The sequence below is a fragment of the Canis lupus genome, chromosome 23 (genome assembly GCF_048164855.1).
Source record: "Canis lupus baileyi chromosome 23, mCanLup2.hap1, whole genome shotgun sequence".
Classification (NCBI taxonomy): Eukaryota; Metazoa; Chordata; class Mammalia; order Carnivora; family Canidae; genus Canis; species Canis lupus.
This window is the reverse complement of record NC_132860.1, coordinates 15,314,944-15,339,050: the sequence shown is the minus strand read 5'-3', so window position 1 is coordinate 15,339,050 and position 24,107 is coordinate 15,314,944. Positions and strand designations below refer to the sequence as shown.

General features: G+C 43.2%; 1 protein-coding gene and 1 non-coding gene across 5 annotated transcripts in view; both read left to right on the top strand.

Annotated features, from left to right (window-relative positions):
- PARVA (parvin alpha) overlaps positions 1-24,107 on the top strand; it is a 167,317-nt gene that overhangs the window by 94,231 nt on the left and 48,979 nt on the right. For all 4 annotated transcript variants that reach the window (XM_072794040.1, XM_072794041.1, XM_072794039.1 and 1 more), the window contains exons 2-4: positions 6,806-6,895; positions 6,977-7,047; positions 9,310-9,412. In XM_072794040.1, coding sequence (XP_072650141.1) covers positions 6,806-6,895; positions 6,977-7,047; positions 9,310-9,412 — 264 coding nt within the window. The remainder of the gene's footprint in view (positions 1-6,805; positions 6,896-6,976; positions 7,048-9,309; positions 9,413-24,107) is intronic.
- Positions 12,526-12,632, top strand: LOC140615665 (U6 spliceosomal RNA). Its single transcript, XR_012016148.1, has one exon. It is a non-coding gene; the product is annotated as a U6 spliceosomal RNA (small nuclear RNA).

Genomic DNA, 24,107 nt, shown 5'->3' with positions numbered 1-24,107 from the left:
TATGTATTTTGTTAGATTTGTATCTAAGAATTGCATTTTGGGGTGTTACTATAAATAATATTGTGTTTTTAATTTCAAATTCCAATCATTCATTGCTGGCATATAGGAAGGCAAAGGACGTGTATTTTTTTTTACCTTGTATCTCTAACCTTGCTATAATTGCTTACTAGTTCTAGGAGTTTGGAGTTTTTTGTTCTATTTTGGTCAATTAGTTGGCATTTTCTATACAGATAACCATGTCATCTGCAAAGACAGTTTTATTTCTTTGTTCCAATTTCTATACCTTTTATTTCTTTTTTTAAAAAAGATTTTATTTATTCATGAGAGACACAGAGAGACAGAGACATAGGCAGAGGGAGAAGCAGGCTCCCTGCAGAGGCCTGATGTGGGACTCGATCCCAGGACCCTGGGATCACGACCTGAGCCAAAGGCAGATGCTCACTCACTGAGGCACCCAGGTGCCCCTATTTCCTTTTCTTGTGTTATGGCACTAACTAGGATTTTTAGTATGGTTTTGAATAGTCATGGTGAGAGGAGACATCTCTGCCTTGTTCCCAATCTTAGGAGGAAAGCATTCAGATCCACACCATTAAGTATGATGTTAGGTGTAATTTTTTGATTGATGTTCTTTCAGGTTGATTCTTCACATAGACAAAAACTGTAGGGGTTTACTGACCAGATCATTGTCAAGTGAGTTGTCTCTTGCTGCCCAGAACGTCTGTGGGGGCCCTTGATCCATTTAGGAATTAGGGGAGTTTTAGTAGCTTTCAGAAGGACCAGAGATTAATCATCAGAGTCTTGATATGGATCTAGAGCAGCCCAAATATCTCACTGGTGCCCACTTACACTGAAGGGGAAAGAACGTCCTAGCTATTCTCTTGCCTTCCCTTGGTATGTCTAGTTTGGTTTGGTGGTTGTTTTGTCTTGTAGACACAAGGAGCATGGTCCAGGGAGTGCTAAGGAACAGATGAATTCATGACCCCTGACCCTCTGGACCACACCTACCTATTTGCTCCTCCATCCATAGCCCTCCCTTCCCACCTACATTCCCAGTGCTCAGGCATAATCATCACTCTCAACACCTACCCTGTTTTTACTCACCTTGATGGCATTTTTTTTACACTTGTGTCAGAGAAAAATCTATAGTTTTCAAAGTCCATCTCAAATCCTCCCCAGTCTTGCATCCAGAGCTACCTCTGTTCTGCCTGAGGCCCCACAGCCCTGTAGGAGCTCACATGGTTCTCCCTCTGTGCAGCATCCTGAATGTTGTGTTTATATGTCTGCCCCTCCCACCATCTGTGAGCAGAGTGAGGCAGATCCCTATTTCCCAGGCCTATATTCCCAATGCTGGCATGAGGTCAGCTTCAGAAGAGGTGCCTAGTGATGTTTACTAGTTGAATGAATGAAATTACTGGCTTTGCATAAATGGACCCTTTTGTAATTTGCAAAACCTCTGTCTGTCCTTCTCTCCATTCTTGTTGTCCCTGTGGTATTCTTTGGATCCCTGTATGTATTCTGAAGTATAAGAGATGCCTGCAGCTATTCCGTTTCTCATGGAAAAAAAGGAAAAGAAAATTATCATTCATTGTAGACTTATGCTATTCATCTATCAACTTTATAATCCTGGTGTCCTGTGTATTAAATAGGGTGTTTGAGCTCCAAGCCCCAGAATATGCCAACTCAACTAGCTTAAACAATAAGGGAGGGATCCCTGGGTGGCTCAGCAGTTTAGCGCCTGCCTTTGGCCCAAGGCATGATCCTGGAGTCCTGGGATCGAGTCCCACGTGAGGCTCCCTGCATGGAGTCTGCTTCTCCCCCTGCCTGTGTCTCTGCCTCTCTCTCTCTATGTCTTTCATGAATAAATAAAATCTTTTAAAAAAAAAATAAGGAGCTGATTATATCTCTTATAACAGGACACATAAAGCTGGAGTGGTTCCAGGGATGGTGGCCCAACAGTATCAACAAGAACCCCTGTTTTTTTTCTCTACCAATCCTAGCATATTAGTTTCTTCTTTGGATTTGGGCTAGCTCACCTCATGGCCACAAAATGGCTGCAGCAAACCCAGGCATAGCATCCCGACATAATAATGATGAGAAGGAAAAAGATACCTTTTCTTCTTTGGGCCTTCCTTTAAAATGAAGGAAAACTATTAGAGGCTTCTAGAAATTTTTTCTCACTGCTCATTGTATCACAGGGCAGTGCTTGATTCAGTCACTACCAAGGGAATTAAGATGATCATGATTAGCTTAAACCAATCAGGATCTCCCCCTCGAACTTAGGAGGGAGAAGTGTACACCGAAACAAACTGAGGGGTCTTTGAGCAGGAAAAAAGAGTAAAATAAATATTAGTTAGGAAGCCAGCAGTGTCAGCTACAACATTGTTTTGTAGAGAACTGTTTTAGACTGAGTTTCAGGGAGGTTAAATTGCTTCCTTAAGGTCCCACCGCTGATAAAAATAGAAGTTGGATTCAAATCCAGCTCTTTTCAACTCCAAAGCCCATCCTTGTACTTTCTCTGTGGCGCAGCTGGACCCAGAGTCAGCCTGCATTTCCCGGAAAAGCCAAAGCCCCCTTTCTGATGGCAAGCACTTCAGGCAGGAGTTGAGGCAATCACCCTGCTTTCCCGAGCTCGACCTTCAGCTGGGCATTTAATCTGTTTATTAAGTTATGACTAATGGCACTGCGAGACACCAAGGGCTGCACATTCAGACCTAGTTTTAGATTGTTAGTGGAGGTTCAAGGGATAAACATCATATTCCTATTCTGTGCCGAGAAAATTCAATTGCAGCTCTTTTCTCTTTCAGAGCACAGGGATTGGCGTGGGGCTTCTGCTGGGTCCTGCTTGGGTTTAATAGAAATGAAGCCTCCAAAGCAGGCGGGCTGTTTTGGGAAAGTGGCCACTAATGCGGCCCCATGGGGCAGGGGCCAGGCCTGAACTGGGCAGTTTGCATATTCACTTTTACAAACAGTTGGCTCAGAGTCAGCAGTTAATGGGATGGGAATGATGTTCCTGTACCAAATCATTTCCTGAAAAAAAAAAAAAAACACATTTCCAATTGCAAACATATCTCAGCCTTTCTTCTAGGGTTTGTTATGTCTCTGTGAGTGAATTAAAGAGGCAGGGTAGAGGGGAGTGTTTCTGACTGGGGGTTTTTCATCTGAAAACATTTTAACAATGATGTACACATAAAAAAGATCCTGTTCAGACCCACCTTTAGGAGGCCTTGCAAATATTACATTTCAAGTCACATTTTAGAGGTGTAAATATCTCCATAGTCACAAATTGGCTCTGGCCGCATGCACAACAGTCTTGGAACAGATGCGGCTTTTCTCTGCTTACAAAGTATAAGCACACACATGTGCACACAGGGTCAGGCCAAAATTTATCCCCCCCCCCCTCCAAGAACAAGCTGGAATCTTTCTTTGCATCCTCTGCACTGCTTTGGCAGACTCTGGCTCAATTCTTAACCTGTATAGTTGAACGGTGGTCTTAATGGTTTGGGTTATTCATTTACTCAAAAAATAGTTTTTTAATTTTTTAAAGAGATATTTATTTGTTTTAGTGCATGCGAGCAGTGGGGAGAGGCAGAAGAGGAGGAAGAGGAGCGGAGAGAGAGAGAGAGAGGCAGACTCCCTGCTGACACAGGGAGCATAACTGAGGGCATGATCTCATAACTGAGATCGTGCCCTGAGCCCAAATTTCGATTCAAAAATTCAACTGACTGAGCCACTCAGGTGCCCCACATAATATATTTACACAATTCTTACCAAGTCCCCGGCACTCGTCTAAGTCCTTAATATATATTAACTCATTTAACCTCACCAATCCTAGGAGGTAAGGTAATATTATCACTCCCATTTTGCAGTTGGGAAAACTGAGGTATAAGAAGTTAATGAACTTGACTGAGGTCACAGAGCTAGTAGATCATGGCTTTGAATGTAGGCACTCTGGCTCCTCTTTGGGGATCTAATAGTGAACAAAATAGAAAAAGTGCCAGTCTTCCCACAGTTTATTTTCTGGCACGGGGGAATAGACAACAGACATATGATTAATAATTATTTCAGGGATGCCTGGGTGGCTCAGCAGCTGAGCGCCTGCCTTCCGCTCAGGACGTGATCTTAGAGTTCTGGAATCAAGTCCTGCATCGGGCTCTGCTTGGAGCCTGCTTCTCCCTCTGCCTGTGTCTCTGCCTCTCTCTGTGTCTCTTGTGAATAAATAAATAAAATCTTTTTAAAAATTGTTATTTCAGATTGTGATGAGTGTTCTGAAGAAAATATAACATGGGAGGGAGCAGGGGGCTAATCAGAAGGCCTTGTAGGTGTGAGTAAGGAGTTTAAGCTTTATTCTGATTGTAATGGGAAGCCAAGGAGAGCCTAAAGCAGAAGAATGTATGATGCTATTTACATCCTTCTAGATCATCCTGACTCTGCAGTGGGAAGGAGACAGGGGTGGGGAAGATGCTTCGGAAAGCAGTAGACCGGTTAGAAGGTGATTCTGGTTGTCCAGGTGAAAGATAATGGTGGCCTGACCCAGGATGTGGTGGTGAAGACGGTGAGAAGTGGTTGGCATTGGATCCTGGTTTAGAGGTGGAGCCCGCAAAACTTGCCAATGTATTAGATGCAAAACATGAGGAAGAAGGAGAAGTTAAGGGTGGTTTTTTTGGATTTTGGCTTAAACCATTATATAAATGGTGATGCCATTTCCTGAAGAAGAGAAGAACCGGGAAATGACGGTCTTGTTTTAGTGATGTTATGGTGGGGGTGAGGGTGTTGACAATCATTATGTTTCGGATGTATACATTTGAGGTCTCTAATAATGGACAAACAAGGAGACATCAGGTAAGCCTGGAGCTTGGGGTCAGGCCGAGTGAGATTTAAATGTGGACATCATCAGCCTTTGGGTATATGGACTCAACCAGGACAACACCATCCAATTGAATTTCTGGTAATGATGGACAGCGTTACATCTGTGGTGTCTGGCATGGTAGCCACGAGCCACCTGTGGGTCAGTGAACACTTGCAGTGTGGTTGGTACAACAGAGAAACCGAATTTTTAATTCATTTAAATGTGCATAGCCTCATGCGGCTGGAGGCTACTGTACTGATAGTGCAGACCGGAGGTGGACTGTCAGTAGAGAAGGTTCTGGGCAGGAGCTGGCATCTTTACCAGCCAGTACACCCAGCCTCGCACCCCCATTTAAGCATGACATACCTCCACTGCCCAGTGCTTGCACAGCAGTGCTTGTTCTGGGGTGGAAATCTTGCCGCTTTGGGAGAAACAGCCTGGAAAAGAAAGCAGACTGCTAGTCTGAAGAGGAATCGTGGAAGAAATTGTAGGAGTCTAATGCAACCACAGGAGTCCATTGTTTTCCACTAGAAAGCAAATGCGACCCTCTGCTTATTAGAATCATTTCAGCCTTGAAGGTGTGGCTTTTATTTTTCAGCCGTGCTTCATGGGGAGAATGGCAGAGAGTGGTGGGTGTCTGTGAATTTGCAGATTCAAGACCGTGACTGGCTGATATCCCATGTGAATGTCAAGAGCCCACAGCGACAGGACTAAATACCAGCTTCATAATGCAAGTTGTGTCTCTTTAGGGTAGAGTGTGTTTCACTCTCTTTGTTAGGCAATCTCGTTCCCAGTCCAACTGCAAACATCAGTGAGTTTGCTAATATGAAAGGACTCTTTGTAAGTGGCTGCCTTGGGCTCAAGAGTTCTTGCAAGTATATGCTGGCAGTCGAGGAGGCCAGAGTCCATAAAAAAATAAATAAATAAAATTGGAAAGATGGGACATTGCTTCTATTAAGGTTGATGGCTGCTGCCATATTAGCTCTTTGAGAGCCCTTGGTGACCAGTGCCTTCAGAGAAAATGGTCTTTCTGTGCTTAATTGGTGAAAAGTAATTATCCAAACTGGAAGTGAATGGAGGTGAGGAGATTTCAGTCACTGATTTTAGAGGGAGGTGATCCAAGGTCAGTGCCCAGCAAGTGCCCGTCACACAGTGGTTTTGTGGTAGGGATTTGTTTTTCCCTAAGGCTTCATTTCCGGGGGGCGGGAGGGGACACATAGAGGGGAGCAGGCTGGAAGTCTTTAGTGGCCATTGACCTCTTTCTGTTTTTTTCTTTGAGGAAAGTGGAATTGTAGATTTCTAGGATTTGAAAACAGTGAAAGGACTCGCTGGCCAGCCAGTGGAGCTCTTGACGTTCAGTTGAGGAAGTGGACTTGCGAGGGGAGGCCCCCAACTCATTAGGGCTGAAGGACAGGACCGGAGCCCAGAAAGAGGCTGGATTGAGGCATTCTCGAGAACAGCAGGCTGGGGTAGGGTGGAGTGAGAAGAGATTATCCTCATCAGAAAAATACTCAGGGAAGCCAAACAAGGAGAGAAGGCGGAGGAGGGTTGCTCCAAGGATGGCAATGGCTTACAATGGAAATGTAGCCTTGGCTTTGGTGACCTTGTTCACCCCAGTGGTTACTGGGCACCCAACGTGCACCGGACAGCAAGCCCTGGAAGGGGAGGGGCAGGCAGGGATCTGAGAGGGCAGTGCCCACCTCACTTGTGTTTATCCTGAGCTCCTGTCTGGGAACAAGCAGCGGCCCCTCTGTGTCCCCCAGAAAAGAGAGTGAGGTGATAGTTGGAAGAGGGGCCATGAAGGGGCCTGCTCGGTCCTCTTCACGGGGAGAGGCAGGGAATCTCCTGCAGGCTGAGTAACAGCTGTCACACGTAACCTCAGTGGTTTCAGGAATGGCAATCTCCAACACGCTTGTCATCCATGGGCACAGTGTGACCCTGCCTCTGTTCTCCCTGCAGTATCAGAGCTTCAGGAGGAAGGCATGAACGCCATCAACCTGCCCCTCAGCCCGATCCCCTTCGAGCTGGACCCGGAGGACACCATGCTGGGTAACTGGGTCTCTTGTTCTCTGGGTTACCCTCATGCCTTCCAGCAGAGCCACCCCCACTGACTGCCTTTTTCTTTTAAAGAGGAGAATGAAGTGCGGACGATGGTGGACCCAAACTCCCGCAGTGACCCCAAACTGCAAGAACTGATGAAGGTAAGAAGAAATTAGCCTGCCCCAGGCTCAACCAGCATCTGTAGAGCCCCTGCTCTGGGCGGCCTGCACCGAAGCCACTGCCGAGTGAACTGGGAGTCCTGGGCAGTCATGGTCCCGCAGGTGGACAACTCAAATTTAGCAAAGATGGGACATGGGTGCTGCCCCACAAATGGTGTTGGTCACAAGCGCTGGAGAAGTTAGCACAGATGAGCTCACACGTGCCAGGGTCTTAGAGTTCATACAGTCTTCCCACTGCTTTTCTCAGGGACCCTCGAAGGCATCCTGCAAGTGGGACTGCATATCCTCCCCACTTACCCATGAGGCAAATGAGTCTTAGAAAAGCCAGTGGTTTGTGTTTGGTCACAGCTGAGGAGAGGAGATGGAATTCAAGCAGAAGTAGATGAGATTAAATGAAGTAGTGTACGTTGTGCCTGCCATAGGGGCTGGCGGGTACTCATCCCCTGCAAAATGTCCATGCCATCCCCCTTTGGATTCCTCATCCTCTGTTTTTCTTCTTCAGCTTCTCCAACCTGCCCTCAAAACAAGACAGAAAGGCACTGGATGCCAGAGTGGTTCGTTCAAAATGTGAACCGGATCCATCATTTTCCTACTCAAACCCTGTGTATAGATTCCTACCAACTGAAGGTTGAGGCCCATGCTCCTGAGGGTGGTGGTATTTGGGGTCTCATACTCTAGCTGCCTCTCTAGCTGTCCCTATTAGAGTCTGATGACTGGTCACCACTACTCAAACCCTTCTATCTCCTTCACTAAATGGTGAGGTGCTCAGGAGACTCTTTTTGCATCATTGTACCCCCAGGATCCAGCACAGAATGTGACATGGAGCAGCTATTCCTAAATGCTGGATGGGTGGGGATAGATGGAAATGGCTGGCTGGAGGGAGGGAAGGAGAGAAGGGTAAGGAGGGAAGATCCTATGGACAGTAGAACAATGTAGAACAATGTACTGTGAAGGCCCCAGGCTCCACCCAGGTGTGGGAACCCAGCCCAGCTACTGCCCCTGTTATAAAGGGAATCTGTTTATACTCAAAGGAGTCAAATGCAAAGGGTGATGTTCCGTGTGACTCCTCAGGCAACTACTCCAAAATTGTAGGTAGTTGCCTGAGGCCTGTCCTCAGGGGAGGGGACAGAGCCCAAAGATCCCAGAGGAACCTTCTTATGCTGAGGAAATTGCTCTGTATCTTGGTTGTGGTGGTTACATAAATGACCAAAACTCACCAAACCATAGCTTTAATATCAGTTAATATCAGTTAATTTTACTGTATATAAATAATATAATAAGCAAATGAGCTGAAAAAATTTAAAACAGAGAGCAATGGACTTGGACCAGCTACAGTTTCCTTATCTGAAAAAATGAAGTGAATGATCTGTCCCTCTCAGAGGTATTGTGCAGATTAACTCTACGAGATGCCCCATGGAATGGCTCCGCTCGGTGCTTGGTGCAGAGGGTGCTCAGGTAATGGCAGCCGCTAAGAGAGACACGAGAGAGGAGACCGCACTGGCCCCACGGAGAGGTAGCTTGGGGCCAGGAGATCAGTCCCTTAGAGGGGGATGGAGAGTTCGGTTCCTGTGTCTGTCCATGATCCACGATGTGACCTTGGCAAATATGTTCACTTCTGTGTGTGATCTCCCCTCCTGAGCATGGGGGTGACAGTAACCACCTGGCCGAGTGTCATAATGAGGGAGAGCTTTATTCATTCGTAAGATGTACCTCCACCAATCTTTTGGCCTTTGCCATACGTAATTCTTTTCTGCTATCTGAACTGGGAAGTATCTTCCTCCTCCATTTTGGAGGTGGGCAATCAGAGGCTCAGAGCAGAAACTGGCCTGCCTTAGATTCATAGATTGTGGACATGCACAGAGGCTCCTAGATGACAGAGCTACACAAATCAGTTAGTGGGTAACTAACCCCAGTTTATAGACCTCCATACCATTGCCTGGTACATCCCTTACCCCCAAACACCGTGTGAATGTAGCTTGCCATTGGGGTAAGGGATGGTAAGGGGCCACAAGATATTAACAGAGACACTGCTAACAGGTGTCACCAGCACTGGAAGCTCTTGCACCAGAAAAAGAACAGGGTCCCCAGGGCTCACACCATGTTGTGACCACATACTGAATCACAGGGGCCAGTTCTGCTTTCCAAATCGGAAGCTCATTTAGATTTTAACTGTCCAGGATAAGAAAGCTAATCTATAGGAAAATACGAATGACTTTTCTCTTATTCGATCTCTCTCCCCGGTAGGTATTAATTGACTGGATTAATGACGTGCTTGTCGGAGAAAGAATCATTGTCAAAGACCTGGCTGAAGATTTATATGACGGACAAGTCCTGCAGAAGCTCTTTGGTGAGAAGGGGGTTGAGTGTTGCGGTGGAGATCTTTGATCTGCAGGTGGATGGCTCACCGACTCCTAGTTAGGGGCTTGTTCTCAGTTTACAGCAGCTCGTGTGCAGTGGACTGTAGATGTGTAGAGTGTGGGATACAGACCGGTGGGGCGTAGAGGTGTCCTTCTGGAATCTGTTTTACACGAATGAATGGCAGAGGGAGTTCAATGACCACATGGGGCTGTTGCTCCTAGCAGTCGAAGGCCATCAGCTGGGGAGATGAAGATTCCAGTGAATACTGGAAAACATGCCTTACCCTCTCCAGAAAGTTGTGTATTTGTGGCCTCTGTAGGTATATTTACGTGTGTGTGTGTGTGTGTGTAAGTATATGTTTGTATACCTCTGTCACCTGTGGGTGTGTGTGTGTGTCTATATGAGTGTGTGTTTGTGTGCATGGATGTGTACTTCTGTGATCCATGGACCTGTGTGTATGGGTTCCTCTGTGTACCCTCTCTAGGTCAGGTGCAAGTATGTGGGAGCCTGTGCCTCTGTGATGTTCGGCCTCTGCGTGTCTAGATGTGTTATGTCTGGGAAGGTGTGTGTCCATTCACAGTGTTCCCATGAAAAATATAAGGCCTCCGGGGAAAGAAAGGTGAATTCAGGGGTGATCTCGGTGTTGAAAGGCCAAGTTCAGCCTGAATTAGTTTGAACTTTCCTCAACTGCTCCCCATTTTCTCTCTTGTCCCAAACCTCTGCTCCAGATTCTAGACTTTCATTCCTAGCTGTCCACTCAGCTGTGTGCACCTCACACAAAGCTCATCTACTTTTCCCAAGATACTCCTTGACCTCTGAGTTAATAGAACCCCTTCTCCCTCTTTCTTGCCACTTCCAGAGAGGTGGGAGGCCTCCAGGGTGCATTTCTTCTTGCACCCATTGTCTCCCTGCCACCTTCCCTTGTTGGCACTACTGAAACAGCTTCCGACCTCACCTCTGTGCCTCCCCTCTCACTGGCCCCAGCCCACTCGCACGGCACCAGCAGAGGAGCCTCCTCCAGACTCAAGTCTAGTCTTGCCAGTTCTTGCCCTCCCCTACTAGGGGGACCCAGGCAGGCCCCATGGCACCACATTCAGACATATCCACAGCCACTACCAGCTGTCTTCTCAACCTCAGATCCAGACACCTTCACACGTGTGGTTTTTGTAATGTAAGGTGCTGAGTATCGTGCCTGACACACAGTGAGTGTCCCATCAATATCTTTCATCATTTTCATTAGTACTAGCTTTATTTTTTTAAAGATTTTATTCATTCATTCATGAGAGACAGAGTGAGAGATGCAGAGACACAGGCAGAGGGAGAAGTAGGCTCCCTGTGGGGAGCCTGATGCAGGACTCGATCCCAGGACCCCAGGATCATGCTCTGAGCCAAAGGCAGATGCTCAACCACTGAGCCACCCAGGCGCCCTGACTTTATTATTTTTGTGAATACCCTTGTTGTGTTATTAGGTAAATGTCTGTGGGTTTCTCGAGGGCAGGAACACCACCTCATACTCATTTATCCAGGCTTCTCCAGTTTGCCTGCACATATTGCCTGGCACTTAATCAATGTGTATTAAATGAACGAATGATATAAATTCTAGTAATTTCCAGGAAGCTAAACTGATTTGGTACCCAAACATCAATATTAGTGGGTGTTTAATATTTAAAGGCTTGTAAACACAATTGAACACAGAGAGGAAAAGGCTTTGGCACGTGTCCGTGTGGAAAAGCCGTGAGCCTCAACTGAGCATCTCCTTCTGCGACTGCGGCTTTTAACTCCCCCCGCAGATTTCTGGTTGGGATCTGAAAGTGTCTCGAGATGCTCTGTGTGGGGCTTTCAAGGCAAGGGTGGAACGTGGCCATGGAGTGATGGAACATGGTCATGAGGTAATCTCGCTGCTGTGAATGGTTCCAGAACCGCCCAACATCGCGTCCGTGTGGCCCCGAGTCAGGCACAGAGCAGTCACATTCGATTATTTCAGATCCCAGCCTTCCTGCTGAAAAGGTGATGATGCTTTTTGTCAACCTAAGTTTAGACCCTTTGTAGGTCGATGGCTGGGCACACATATTAAAAAGCTATATAGGCAGGCTAGCCAGCTGGAGAGAACTGGTTTACTGGTAAAAATATGCCTCAGTAGCTCCTGGGAAGAGTCAGTCTGGAGATAGTTTGGGGACCCTCTAACCTCAACTCCCCCTCTGGCTGTTTTGCTATCTTCCTCTTTCCCAGCAAAGTTTCTCAAAAGAATATTTGGCCCTGTATCTGCTTCCCCACCATTTATCATTCCCCGCTGAGGTACAAGCTGGGTACCACCCCACACCTCCACCGGCTTTCCCTTCTGAGGTCATCATGTCTATTCTGGTGACGTCCTGTGCTGTGGCATCCGACACTACTGAACATCTGGCCCCCCTTCCCCAGGGCAGGAGGTTCCTGGGATCTCATGCCCAGTTCCCTTCTGCCTCTGACACACCCCGCTTCCCCGATTTCATCTGCCTTTCTTCTCTGTGTAATGGTGGCCCCTTCTCTTATTTTCTCACATCCTCTTCCTGGGTGTTTCACCTCCTTCTCCATTTCAGCCATCACCTCTCTGATAATCACTCTCTGAAGGTATAACATCTTTTCTTTTTAATATCTATTTGACAGCACAAGCAGGGGGAGCAGCAGGCAGAGGGAGGTGGGAGGAGCAGGCTCCCTGCTCAGCAGGGAGCCCAATGTGGGGCTCGATCCCAGGACCCTGAGATCATGACCTGAGCTGAAGGCAGACACTTAACCGCCTGAGCCATCCAGGTGCCCCTGTAAGGTGATCTGCTTTCTAGGCATACCCACCTGGGTGTCACACAGGCACCTTGGAACCATCCCAAAAGCTGCTTATCGTCCCCCTCCTCACCAAAAGACATTCTGCTTTCCATAGCCATGCATGGTGTCACAACCACACTGCCGTTGCTCCGATTAGAAACCTGGGAGTCATCCTCTCTTGCTCCTTCTCTTTCATCCCTCATAGTCTGTCCCAAATTATGACCACCATATTCCCATATGTAATGTGTCAAACATCCCATTTCTCAACCAGGTAGTATGTGTAAAGCACTTAGAAAGTACTGGCTCGAGCTCCCTTCAGCAGCACACATACTAAAATTGGAACTATACGGAGAAGATTAGCATGGCCCCTGTGCAAGGATGACACGCAAATTCATGAAGCGCTCCATATTTTTTCAGGAAGTTTCCAATTGTCTTGATGTTAATGCCTTGCTAGAGGGAAAAGCAATCTTTAACTTGACAGTGACAAGACCTCCAGTATCTTATAGGTCTTCCTTAGCATATGAAAATCCTTTTGAAATCTCTGTTTTTGCTTACCTCCCCCAACTGTGCATTATCTAATCACAGGGGCAGGGCCAGGGCAGCAGCTCTTTCTGCCCACAGGTCCTGTCCCTGTGCTTTGATAAAACCACCATTTTGCTCGAAAGAAAGAAAAAAAAAGAAAGAATGAATGAATGAACTGGCTTCCTACGTGCTAGGTTGCTGGAGCTTTCTCCACCATCTTCCAGTCCCACTGCTGCCACCTTAGCTTCTCTGGCTCCAAAAATCCTTTTCTCTGTGGTGTGCCGCTTCCTGCCTTTGGTAGACCTCTAAGAGCTTCCAGATCCTCTTTAGAGTTTACTATTTATCTTAATATTAAATAGGCCATTTGTGAATGGGATTTTAACTTTCATTTGAACTAATTTTGGACTTAGAGGTTCAGAGAGAGTACAGAGTTCCTGACCCCCCAGCCCAGTTCCCTCTAATGCTAACGTCTTACCTGACCACAGTACAAGGACAAAACTAAGAAATCAACCTTAGCGCGATACTTAACTAAGTTACAGAATTTATTTGGATTTCGCCAGTTTTTTACATTCACGTCCCTTTTCAGCTCTTGAATCTAATGCAGGATCCCATGTTGTATTCAGTTGTCAGGTCCCCTCCAACCTGTGACAGTCTTTGTCTTTCTCGTCTTTCATGACCTTGACACTTTTGAAAAAGGGCTGATTATTTTGTAGAATGGCTCCCAACTTGGGTTTGTCTGATGTTTTCTGATGATTAGATGAAGGCCACAGAAGTGACGGGTCCTCAGTGTATCTTATCAGGGAGTACATGATGTTAGCGGGTCTTATTACTGGTAAGTTAACCCTGATCACTTGGTTAAGGTGGGGCCTATCAGATTTCTTCACTGTGAAGTCACTATTTTTCTTAGTAATCCATGTATTGAGGGGCAAGGGAGATCATTTAAGATTATGCAAATATCTTGCTTTCCCTTAAATTTAAATAAATGATTGAAATTATCAACCCTATTTTATACTTTGTATTGTATATTAGTCAGCGTTCTAGAGAAGCAGAACCAATAGGAGACATACGGAGATAGGGCCGGAGATAGAAACTAACAGTGTGCTGGGCACCATTCAGGTGAGCCAGGGAGGTCTGGGAAGGGCCATCCACATCATCCAGAAGATAAGAGGGTACGTGTTCTGCCTTAGAGGCTGCTCCTCATGAGCCTGGCTGTTTCTCTGTACCTTTGGTGTTGCTACCAGGGAAGACGCAGATGCTGGCCATCCGGGCCTGCCTCTTTCTGATGCTACCCCCACCCTCTCACATCTCTCACACCAACAGCTCCAGCCCTCTCCACACCTCAGGACAAAATCTTGCTGTATTTGCATCCCCAACACCTAGGCAATAGACAGGACTGAGAGAGGCAGGAGAGGAAGGATTCTAGAAAAATGCCTACACTAGATAATCATTTCATGGGAACATAACCTTTCCTGACTTAGGATAGCTCTGTGAGTTTCCTTAGGGTATGTTTTATTTTACTGATTCTTATCTTTAAACATGTGCTCCCCTGTTTAGAGGGATGAAAGTCATAAGGCTCTTCCCTCTGGTTTTCACAATTGCATATGCCCGAAACAGGGTATTTTTTTCAAGCATGTGACAGAGAAAGGTCCCCTGGGCATAAAGGTTCTGGAGGAGGGTTTGTTGGTTTTTGTTTTTTTTAATTTTTTTTTAATTTTAGTGTGTGTGTTTGTCTTTGTCCCTGATAGACCCTAGAGAGCACCGACCTTACTTACTTACTTACCTAGTCTTACACTTACTTACTTACTTACTTACACTTACTTACTTACTTACTTACCTAGTCTTACACCGACCTTACTCTTGTCAATTAATATTCATTAAGCAACAACCATTTCATTTGCTACATGCTAACTGCTGAGTTTAGGGATATAAAAGCAAACATGTTGCAGGGTAACATACATTGTAACACAGGGCCTCCCTGTAACTCATGGCCTAGGGGCACAAAGGGCTGTGGGATATCAAGTAGTTTAGGAAAGGTACCTTCAAAGAGGGGACATTTTGAATGTAGCCTTGTGGAAGGAGAATTTCAACCAGGTGTAGAGGGAAAAGAACATTTTAGCACAAAAAGCTGCTGGTACACCCTTGACTTCCATGGAGGCAGAATGTTGTGCAGACAATGAGGGCATGGGAAGGTGATCATCAAGATTAGTTATGCAGGACGTGTGGCTAACACAGATGAGACCCAGCACCTGGACCTTGATTTCTTACACCAGTCTCCAATAATAGAAACCAGGGTATTTGGAGAATTGGCAAACTCTCGGACTGGAGCATTTTGCTGTGCCAAAAAGAGGGTCTGAGAAAGTATATGTATCTGTGGGGAAAGTATTCAAGATCAACCTAAAGCAGCCCCATTGGCTAATGGTGGAAGAATTTGAGCACATAAATGAATGACAGTAATAATGGGTTATAGTCCAAAGTGTAAAATCAATATCCCTAAGCTCATGTTGATATAAATAGCTAAATAAATGAGAGAAAAGGGACAACTCTTTCCCACTGAATAATTGTAAATTATTCACATATTTACAACCCCCTCAAAGAAGTAAAAGTTTGAGTGGTTTGCATTTTAGTGACTGGCTTCCATGATTATGGTATGGAGCTGGGGAAGGCAAGTAGCTCTGCAGTAGAGAAACAAGGTACAGACCCTGCTTTGACCAGGTGATCAAAGTTAACATCACCAATGATAAATCACATTGATAGCATGTACCCTTGATACGATACAATGAAAAGAGCACTTCACTTCTGTGGTTTTCCTCCCCAACCCATAACCTCAGTCTAACACTGAGAAAAATATAGGAAGAACTCAGTGCTCCTCAAAACTGTCAAGGTCATGAAGAGCAAGGAAAGTCTGAAAACCTATAAAAGAATAGAGGATGCTAAAGGTGACAGTGATGAGTAGGTGTGAACAGAAAAAGGACATTAGGGGAAAACTAGTGAAACCCAAAGTATGGAGTTAATATTCATGTACCAATGTCAATTTAGTAGTTGTTAACAGTGGGTGAAACTGGATTCAGAATATGAAGGAACTGTCTGAACTATAGTTTTTAGCTTTTCTATAAGTCTAAAAACCATTCTAAAATGAAAATTTTTATTTAGAGAAAGAGAAAGAGCCTGCATTATAGACAACCTTGAACAAAGAAGTTTAGACTACATTGGGTGGGTGGCAGTAGTAACTGCTGATGGCCTGTGAGCCAAGTGACATGATCAGAAATGGGGCTTTTGAAGATGATCTAGAAGCAGTAGAGGAAGTACCAGCACAGCATCTCCTTGTAATGATGATGTCAAACTAGAGGGGGGGCTGTATGGATGGGGAAAAGCTTCCAGAAAACCTAGCGATACAAGGAATAAGCAACTAAAGGAAACTGGTGGATGTTGAATGGGGATGGCCCCATGAATCCCAGGGAGAGCAACATCTTGAAGGGTTTGATCATATTGGTTTTGACAGTCACTTCCCCACACCCAACAGTAAGTAGGCTGAAGTAGAAACTGTGAAAACAGAGAGGAATGAAGAGAAGGACAGGAGACTAAGTTCCAACCTTGGCTCTACCACTACAACATTTCTCTGCAGCTCAGGTCACTCTTCTGTAAAACCAGGATGATGGCCTCTACAACCTCACAGCTGAGCTAATACAGTACCACTAGCCACGTGTAGCTATTAAAAGTAATCAAAAGTAAAAACGTATGTACTTAGTCACACCAGCTACACTTCAAATGCTTGATAGCCACTTGTGTGTGTCTAGTGACTACATTCAGAGAGTGCAGAAATGAATATCTCTGTCATAGCAGTAAGTTCTTTTGGACAGCACGCTCTAAGGTCTTCCTGCTCTAACAGTCATTGATTCTAGAACACTTGCAGGTAATGCGTACTGCTATTCTTAAACTGGAGGAGGCATTTTTCTGGCCTCAAGCTGGTCACCCAGCTTGAGGCCAGGATAGAAAGGATCTTCTTATTTTTTTATTTATAAGTAATAGAGAAGCTCTCTCAAATTTCTTATGAAGTGGAAGTGCAGAGCTGTACATATGGTATGTCACTGTGTGTGGGAGTTGAGGGACACCTCTAATGCTTGAGTTTGTAGAGAACATCTTAGGGTAATAGTCACAATTAATTCTATAGAATGGAACCAGGGAATCTGGAACTACAATGGGAAGAAGGGACTTAGTAATTTTCACAGCTTGAATTTTTTCCATGTTTATATATTATCAACCCTATTTTAAAAAAATACAAGGGTTTTATATATAAATTTCAGTAACAGATGTGAAGTAACCTATCAGATGTCAAATAATACTTGATACATTTCAACAGCTATCCCACATAAACCCATAAGAATAGGGAACTACCTAGATATGATGGTGAAAACAATGAATATATTAAATAGTGAAATATCAAAGACATGGTATTAGGGACAAGTCAGAGATGACGGCTCTCACTACCATTATGTTTCGGATATACTACTTAATGTAATAAGAAAAGGAAATAGATTTTAGTGTTCAACATTGGCTAACTAGGTGTTAAGACAGATCCTCTTGGCATGTTTTAAAAATCTGGGTGACTTTAAAAATATTTTTAAACTGATATAGAAGGGAAGGAAGTTCTTCTGATGCCAGAATGAAGGAAGTGTAAATCTAGTAAAATAAGTATTAATTCCTAATGGCCTGTAGCCTAAGGCTTAATAGGTCACACATGCAGGGTCAAGAGAAAAAGCCTGGATGAAGTTGAATCAGAGATTCCTGAATAATGCCAAGCATCTCTGAAGGGCAACAATTCCAGTGGGCATACTAGAAAGTCTCGTCCTATAGAGAGTCAGTAAGGATAAATGTCCCACCTTGGATATACATGAAACAACAACAAAGTCTGCCCTTGATAATTCTTTATCAAATGTCTGTACCCACACAGATTTAGGAGTAGGATTCACACTACTTATGTGGCTTTAAAAGCCCCAAGATGGAGGGATCCCTGGGTGGCTCCGCGGTTTAGCGCCTGCCTTTGGCCCAGGGTGTGATCTGGGAGTCCCGGGATCGAGTCCTACATTGGGCTTCTGGCATGGGGCCTGCTTCTCCCTCTGCCGTTCTCTCTCTCTCTCATACATTAATTAATTAATTATTTTTTAAAAAGCCCCAAGATGGGAAGGAGAGAGGAAGATGGCAGAGTAGAAGAATCCTGAGCCTGTATCGTCCCACAGACACATTGAAGAAACAACTAATATGTAATACAGCTCACTCTGAAATGACCTGAGACTTGCAGAGCAGATCTCCACAACTAAAGGCTTCAAGAGAAGGCCACATTGAGAAGGATAGGAGGGGAGGAGACACAGGAGGGACCCTTGGAAAACCCTTGGAACAGTGATGACCCACATACAGGAGGGATATTACAGGCACTCGATGTCCTCCCCGAGGAGTAAGGAAACCAAGCCTCAAATCTATCACCTCTGGCCCTGGGGACCTATACCATGAAGTCCCCATAATGTCTAGTTTGAAAATCATTGGGGTTTAATTCTCAGGGCAGAGAGTGGGGTGGGGGCAGGTGGTAGGAAGCTAAGCCTCTGCTCATAAAGGGCCAGCACACTGTATCACTTGACCTGAGACCCAGCACAGAAATAGAAGTTTCAAAAGTGCCTGGGATATACATCAAGGAGAATTATTAATAACTTTAGGACATGTGCCAAAGTGAGGTAGGTATCTGCAAGAGCTTTCTCTGAAAATAGAGGTGCTGGCAGGCCTCATTTTTCTTATTCCCCTTCAGCCTAGCTAGCTGGGCATTTGTAGAAACCAGTTCTGACACTTTCCATCTACCTTGTAACCTTGCAGCTCCTACCACACCCATGGGGCAGCCCCAGATCGTACCAGTGTCTCTCTAGAGCGACTCCTTCCCCGGGGAGGGGGGAGCTTGTCCCACCCACCATCACACCCACTATAGTTGCACTATAGTTGCAGCCAGCCATGCCAGGGGCAATTGTTGCTCATCAGTGTGCCTGCAGCAGTTGCATCCAAACCGCAACAGGAGGGCATATGTAGCACACATGGAGGACACTCGTGGAGTACCTGTTTCTGGTGACTAGAAGGATTGTGCTACTAGACACCACAGGATGCATTCTACAGAAGACTGCTATTTTCAAGACCAGGAGGCATACCTGACCTACCTAATATATTGTAAGAAACACAGAGAATCAGAGTAAAAGGAATATGATCCAAACAAAAGAAAAAGACAAAAAATTCCAGAAAAACAGCTAAACAAAATGGAGATAAGCAATTTACCTGATGAAGAGTTTAAAGTAGTGGTCCTACTAAACTTTACTCACTGGACTTGAGAAATGAGTGAATTAAATCATGGGGAACTTAAACAAAAGAGAGAGAAAATATGAAAAATAACTAAGCAGAGCTGAATAATAACTGAAAAGAAAAACACCATAGAGGGAATCAACAATACAGTAGAGGATGCAGAAAAATGGAGCAGTGATCTGGAAGACAGAGTAGTAGAAAGCCCTCAAGATAAACAATAAAAGGAAAAAAAGAATTGTAGAGAATGAGGATATGTTAAGAGAATGCTTCATTATCAAGAATAATAACATTTGCATAATAGGGGTTCCAAAAGGAGAAGAGAGAGATACGAGGCAAAACTTAACTTCAAGAAATAATAGCTGGAAACTTCCCTAACTGGGGACAAAAAACAGATATCCAGGTCCAGGAAACACAGAGAACACCAAAAATTATGCACCCAAGGAGGTCAACAACAAAACACATAGTAATCAAAATGACAAAAAGATAAAGAGAGATTCTTAAAAGCAGCAAGAGAAAAGTGAACAGTTACACACAAGGGAAAACCCATAAGGCTATCAGCTAATTTTCCAGCAGAAACTTTGCAGGCCCAAAGAAAGTGGCATATTATATTCAAATTGATGAAAAAATAAAATCTACAACCAAGAATACTCTATTCAGCAAGGTTATCATTCAGAATAGGAGAGATAAAGAATTTTCCAGATGTGAAAGGAATTCATCACCAGTAAGCTGGCCTTACAGTAAACATTAAAAGGACTTCCTTAAAAGGAAAAGGCCATAATTAGAAATTTCAAAAAATATGAAAAGAAAAAATTTGACTGCTAAAAGCAAACATACACTAAAGAGAGCAATCACTTTAAAGCTGGTATGATGATTAAAACACAAGAATTATAAAATCAATTATACCTTTTAAAAAAAATAGTCAAGGGACTCAAAAGATGTAAAATATGACATCATATACATCAAACCTGGAGGGGAAGAAGTAAAAATGAAGTTCTTTTAGAAACTATTGAAACTTAAATGACCACCACCTTAATATAGACTGCTATATACTTAGGATGATATATATGAACCTCATGGTAACCAAAAACCAGAACCTCTCTTGGATAAAAGATAAGGAGAAAGGAATCCAAGTATAACACTAAATAAAATCATCAATGACAAGAGAACAAGAAAGGAACGGAGAACCTACAAAAATAACCAGAAGACAATTAACAAAATGGCAAGAAGTACATACCTATCAATAACTACTTCAAATGTAAATGGTCTAACTGCTTCAGTCCAAGACATAAGGTGGAGGAACGGATTAAAAAATGAGACCCATCTGGGCACCTGGGTGGCTCAGTTAAGCACCTGCCTTTGGCTTGAAGGGGATCAAGCTCCACATCGGGCTCCCTGCTTAGTGGGAAACCCTCTTCTCCCTCTCCTCCCCACTCCCACCCTATCTCTCTTTTCTCTCTTTTTCTCAAATAAATAAATAAAATCTTTAAAAAGATCATTAATATGCTTCCTACTAAAGACTCAATTCAGAGCGAAGAACACATAAAATGAAAGGATGGAAAAAGATATTCCATGCAAATAGAAGTGAAACAAAAAAAGCAATACTTACATCGGCAAAATAGACTTTAAAACAGAGATGGTAGATTCTGGTCCAAGATGTCAGCTTAGGAAAATCCTCAACTATTCCACAGGCACACCAAATCTATACCTATTTATAGGGCAATTCCTACTGAAGAACTTAGGGCTGACTGAACAGCTGCACAACAAAAGATAGACCACATAGAAAACGGCAAGAGAGACAGAGACATGACAGATGCTGTGAATTGCATTGGGGAGGGACAGTACTAAGTGACCAGGAACAGATTTCTCGGCCCTGGGGCATAGAAAAAAAAAAAGGCTGCATTTAAAAGGGCAACTAGAATATAAAGGAACCTGCCCTAGAGCCCTGCCAAATGGCAAGAAAGCTTCTGGGACTTTCTCTATAGAGAAAAGTGGAAGAACTCAGAACTTCAACAAGGAAATAGAAAATATTTTTTAAAAATCAGTTGAAGAATAACTGAAATGAAAAATACATTAGAGGGAATGAACAGATTGTAGATGCAGAAGAATGACAGCAATCTAACAGACATTGTCATGGAAAAAGCTCCCAAGCTTAGCAGAAAGGAAAAACGGGAGGGAGGGAGAGAGGGAGGAAAGAAGGAGGAAAAAGAGAAAAATTGTAAATGAGGGTACGTAAAGGGGAGGTCTTAGTCAACATCAAGCACAATACAATTTGTATTATAGGGGTCCCAGAAGGAAAAGAGAAGGAGAAAAGGACAGAAAACTTATTTTAAGAAATAAATGAAAACATTCCTAACCTGGGTAAGGAAAGACATTTAAGTTCAGGAAGCACAGAAACCCCCAAACAAGATGAATCCAAGGAGGTTTACACCAACACCACAACACATAATAATTAAAGAGAATTTTTAAAGCAACAAGGGAAGGGTACCTGGCTGGCTCAGTTGGTGGAGTATGTGACTCTTGACTTCAGGATTGTAAATTCAAGCCCCACATTGGGTGTAAAGATTACTTTAAAAAAAAATAAAATATTTTTTAAAAGTGAATAAATGCAGCCACAGAAAAGAAAACTGTTACATACAAGAGAAACCCCATTAGGCTATCAGCTGGTTTTTCAGCAGAACCTGTGCAGGCCAAGAGTGGCATGCTATATTCAAAGTGATGAAAAGAAAACACCTACAACCAAGAATACTCTACCTGCCAAGATGATCATACAGAATTAAAGGACAGATAATATGATGTCCTGACAAACAAAAGCTAAAGGGACTTGTTTGTGTGGAGAAGAAAAGGCCATAATTAGAAGAAAATTATGAATAAGATGTAAATGTCACAACATACACATAAAATGTAGAGGAGAATGTATAAAAGCAGTTCTTTTTGAATGTGTTTGAACTTAAGTGACCATCAACGTAACACAGATTGTTGTATACTTAGATTGTTATATATGAACTTCATTATAACTTGAAGCCTATCATAGATACAGAAAAAATAGAAAGCAAAGCATAACACTACATAAAGTCATCAAAAACAAGGAAAGAGAGCAAAAGAAGAAAGGAACAGATAAAAACTATATAAACCACCAGAAAACAATTAGCAAACTGGCAATTAGTGCATACTTTCAACAATTACTTTGGATATAAATGGTCTAAAGGCTTCAATTAAAGACATAGGATGGCAGGATGGATTTTAAAAAAGAAAGACCTGGGGTGCATGGGTGGCTTAGTCACTTAAGTATCTGCCTCCAATTCAGGTCATAATCCCAGGGTCCTAGGATTCAGCCCCCCATCAGGCTCCCTGCTCAGCTGGGAGCCTGCTTCTCTGTCTCCCTCTGCCTATTTGTGTTTCTGTCAAATAAATAAATAAAATCTTAAAAACAAAACAATACCAATCTATATGCTGCCTACAAGATACTCACTTTAGAACTAAAGACACATAAGGAATAAAAGTGAAAGGATGGAAAAAACTATTTTATGCAAATGAGAAAAGATGGCAGGGGGTGAGGGAAGCCAGAGTAGCAATTTAAACATCAGATAAAATAGACTTAAAAACAGACTTTATTAAGAAACAAACAAGGGCATTATATAATGATAAAGGGATCAGTCCAACAAGAGGATATAACAACTTTAAATATCCATGCACCCAATTTTGGAGCACCTAATACATAAAGCAAATATTAACAGAAATAAAGGGCAAACTTGACAGTGATATAATAATAGTAGGAGACTTTAACACTCCACTTACATCAATGAGTAGATAACTCAGGCAGGAAATCAATAAAGTAATAATATCGGGGCATCTGGGAGTTCATCAGTTAAGTAGCCAAGTCTTACTTTTAGCTCCAGTCATGATCTCAGGGTCATAAGATTGAGCCCCCAGTCAGTCTCTGTCCTCAGCACAGAATCTGCTTGGAATTCTTTCCTCTTCCTCTCCCTACTCTAACTAACTAACTAACTAACTAACTAAATAAATAAATAAATAAATAAATCTTAAAAAAAAAAAAAAGGAAACAGTATCTTTGAATGACATATTAGACAGATGGACTTAACAGTTACATACAAACCATTTGATCCAAAAATAGCAAAATACACATTCTTTTCAAGTGCACATGGAACATTCTCCAGGATAGATCACATGTTAGGCAACAAGTGTCAATAAATTTAAAAAGATTGAAGCTGCCATATATGGCATCTCTTCTGACCTCAACAGTGTGCAACTAGAAATCAATCACAAGGAAAAAAATGGAAAAAACACGAACACATGGAAGCTAAACAGTATGCTACTAAACAACCAATGGGTCAATGAGATAAAAAAATACATGAAGAAAAATGAAAATGGAAAAAGAGCAATCCAAAATCTTTGGGAACACAGTGGAAGAAGTTCTAAGAGGGAAATATAACAATAAACAGGCCTACCTCAAGAAACAAGAAAAATCTGAAACAACTTAACCTTACACCTAAAGAAAAAGAACAAAGCCCAACGTTAGTAGAAAGAAATAAAGATCAGAGGAGAAGTAAATGAAATAGACTAAAAAAATAGAAAAGAGCAATGAAACCGAGAGCTGGTTTTTTGAGAAGACAAAATAGATAAAACATTAGCCAGACACATCAAGAAAAAAAGAGGATCCAAGTTAATAAAAAAAATGATACAAGTAACAACACCACAGAAATACAAAGGAATATAAAATACCATGAAAAATTATATGCCAACAAATTGGACAACCTAGGAGAAATGGATGAATTCCTAGAAACATACAATCTTCTAAAACTGAATGAGGAAGAGACAGAAAATCTGAACAGACCAATTCTAGTACTGAAATTGAACCGGTAATCAAAATTCCCAACAAAGGCCAGGACCAGAACAATTCACAAGCGTATTCTACCAAACATTTAAAGAAGAATTAATACCTGTTGTCCTCAAATTATTCCAAAAAGAAGAGGAAGGAAAGCATCACCCTGGTACCAACACCGAACAAAGACATCACA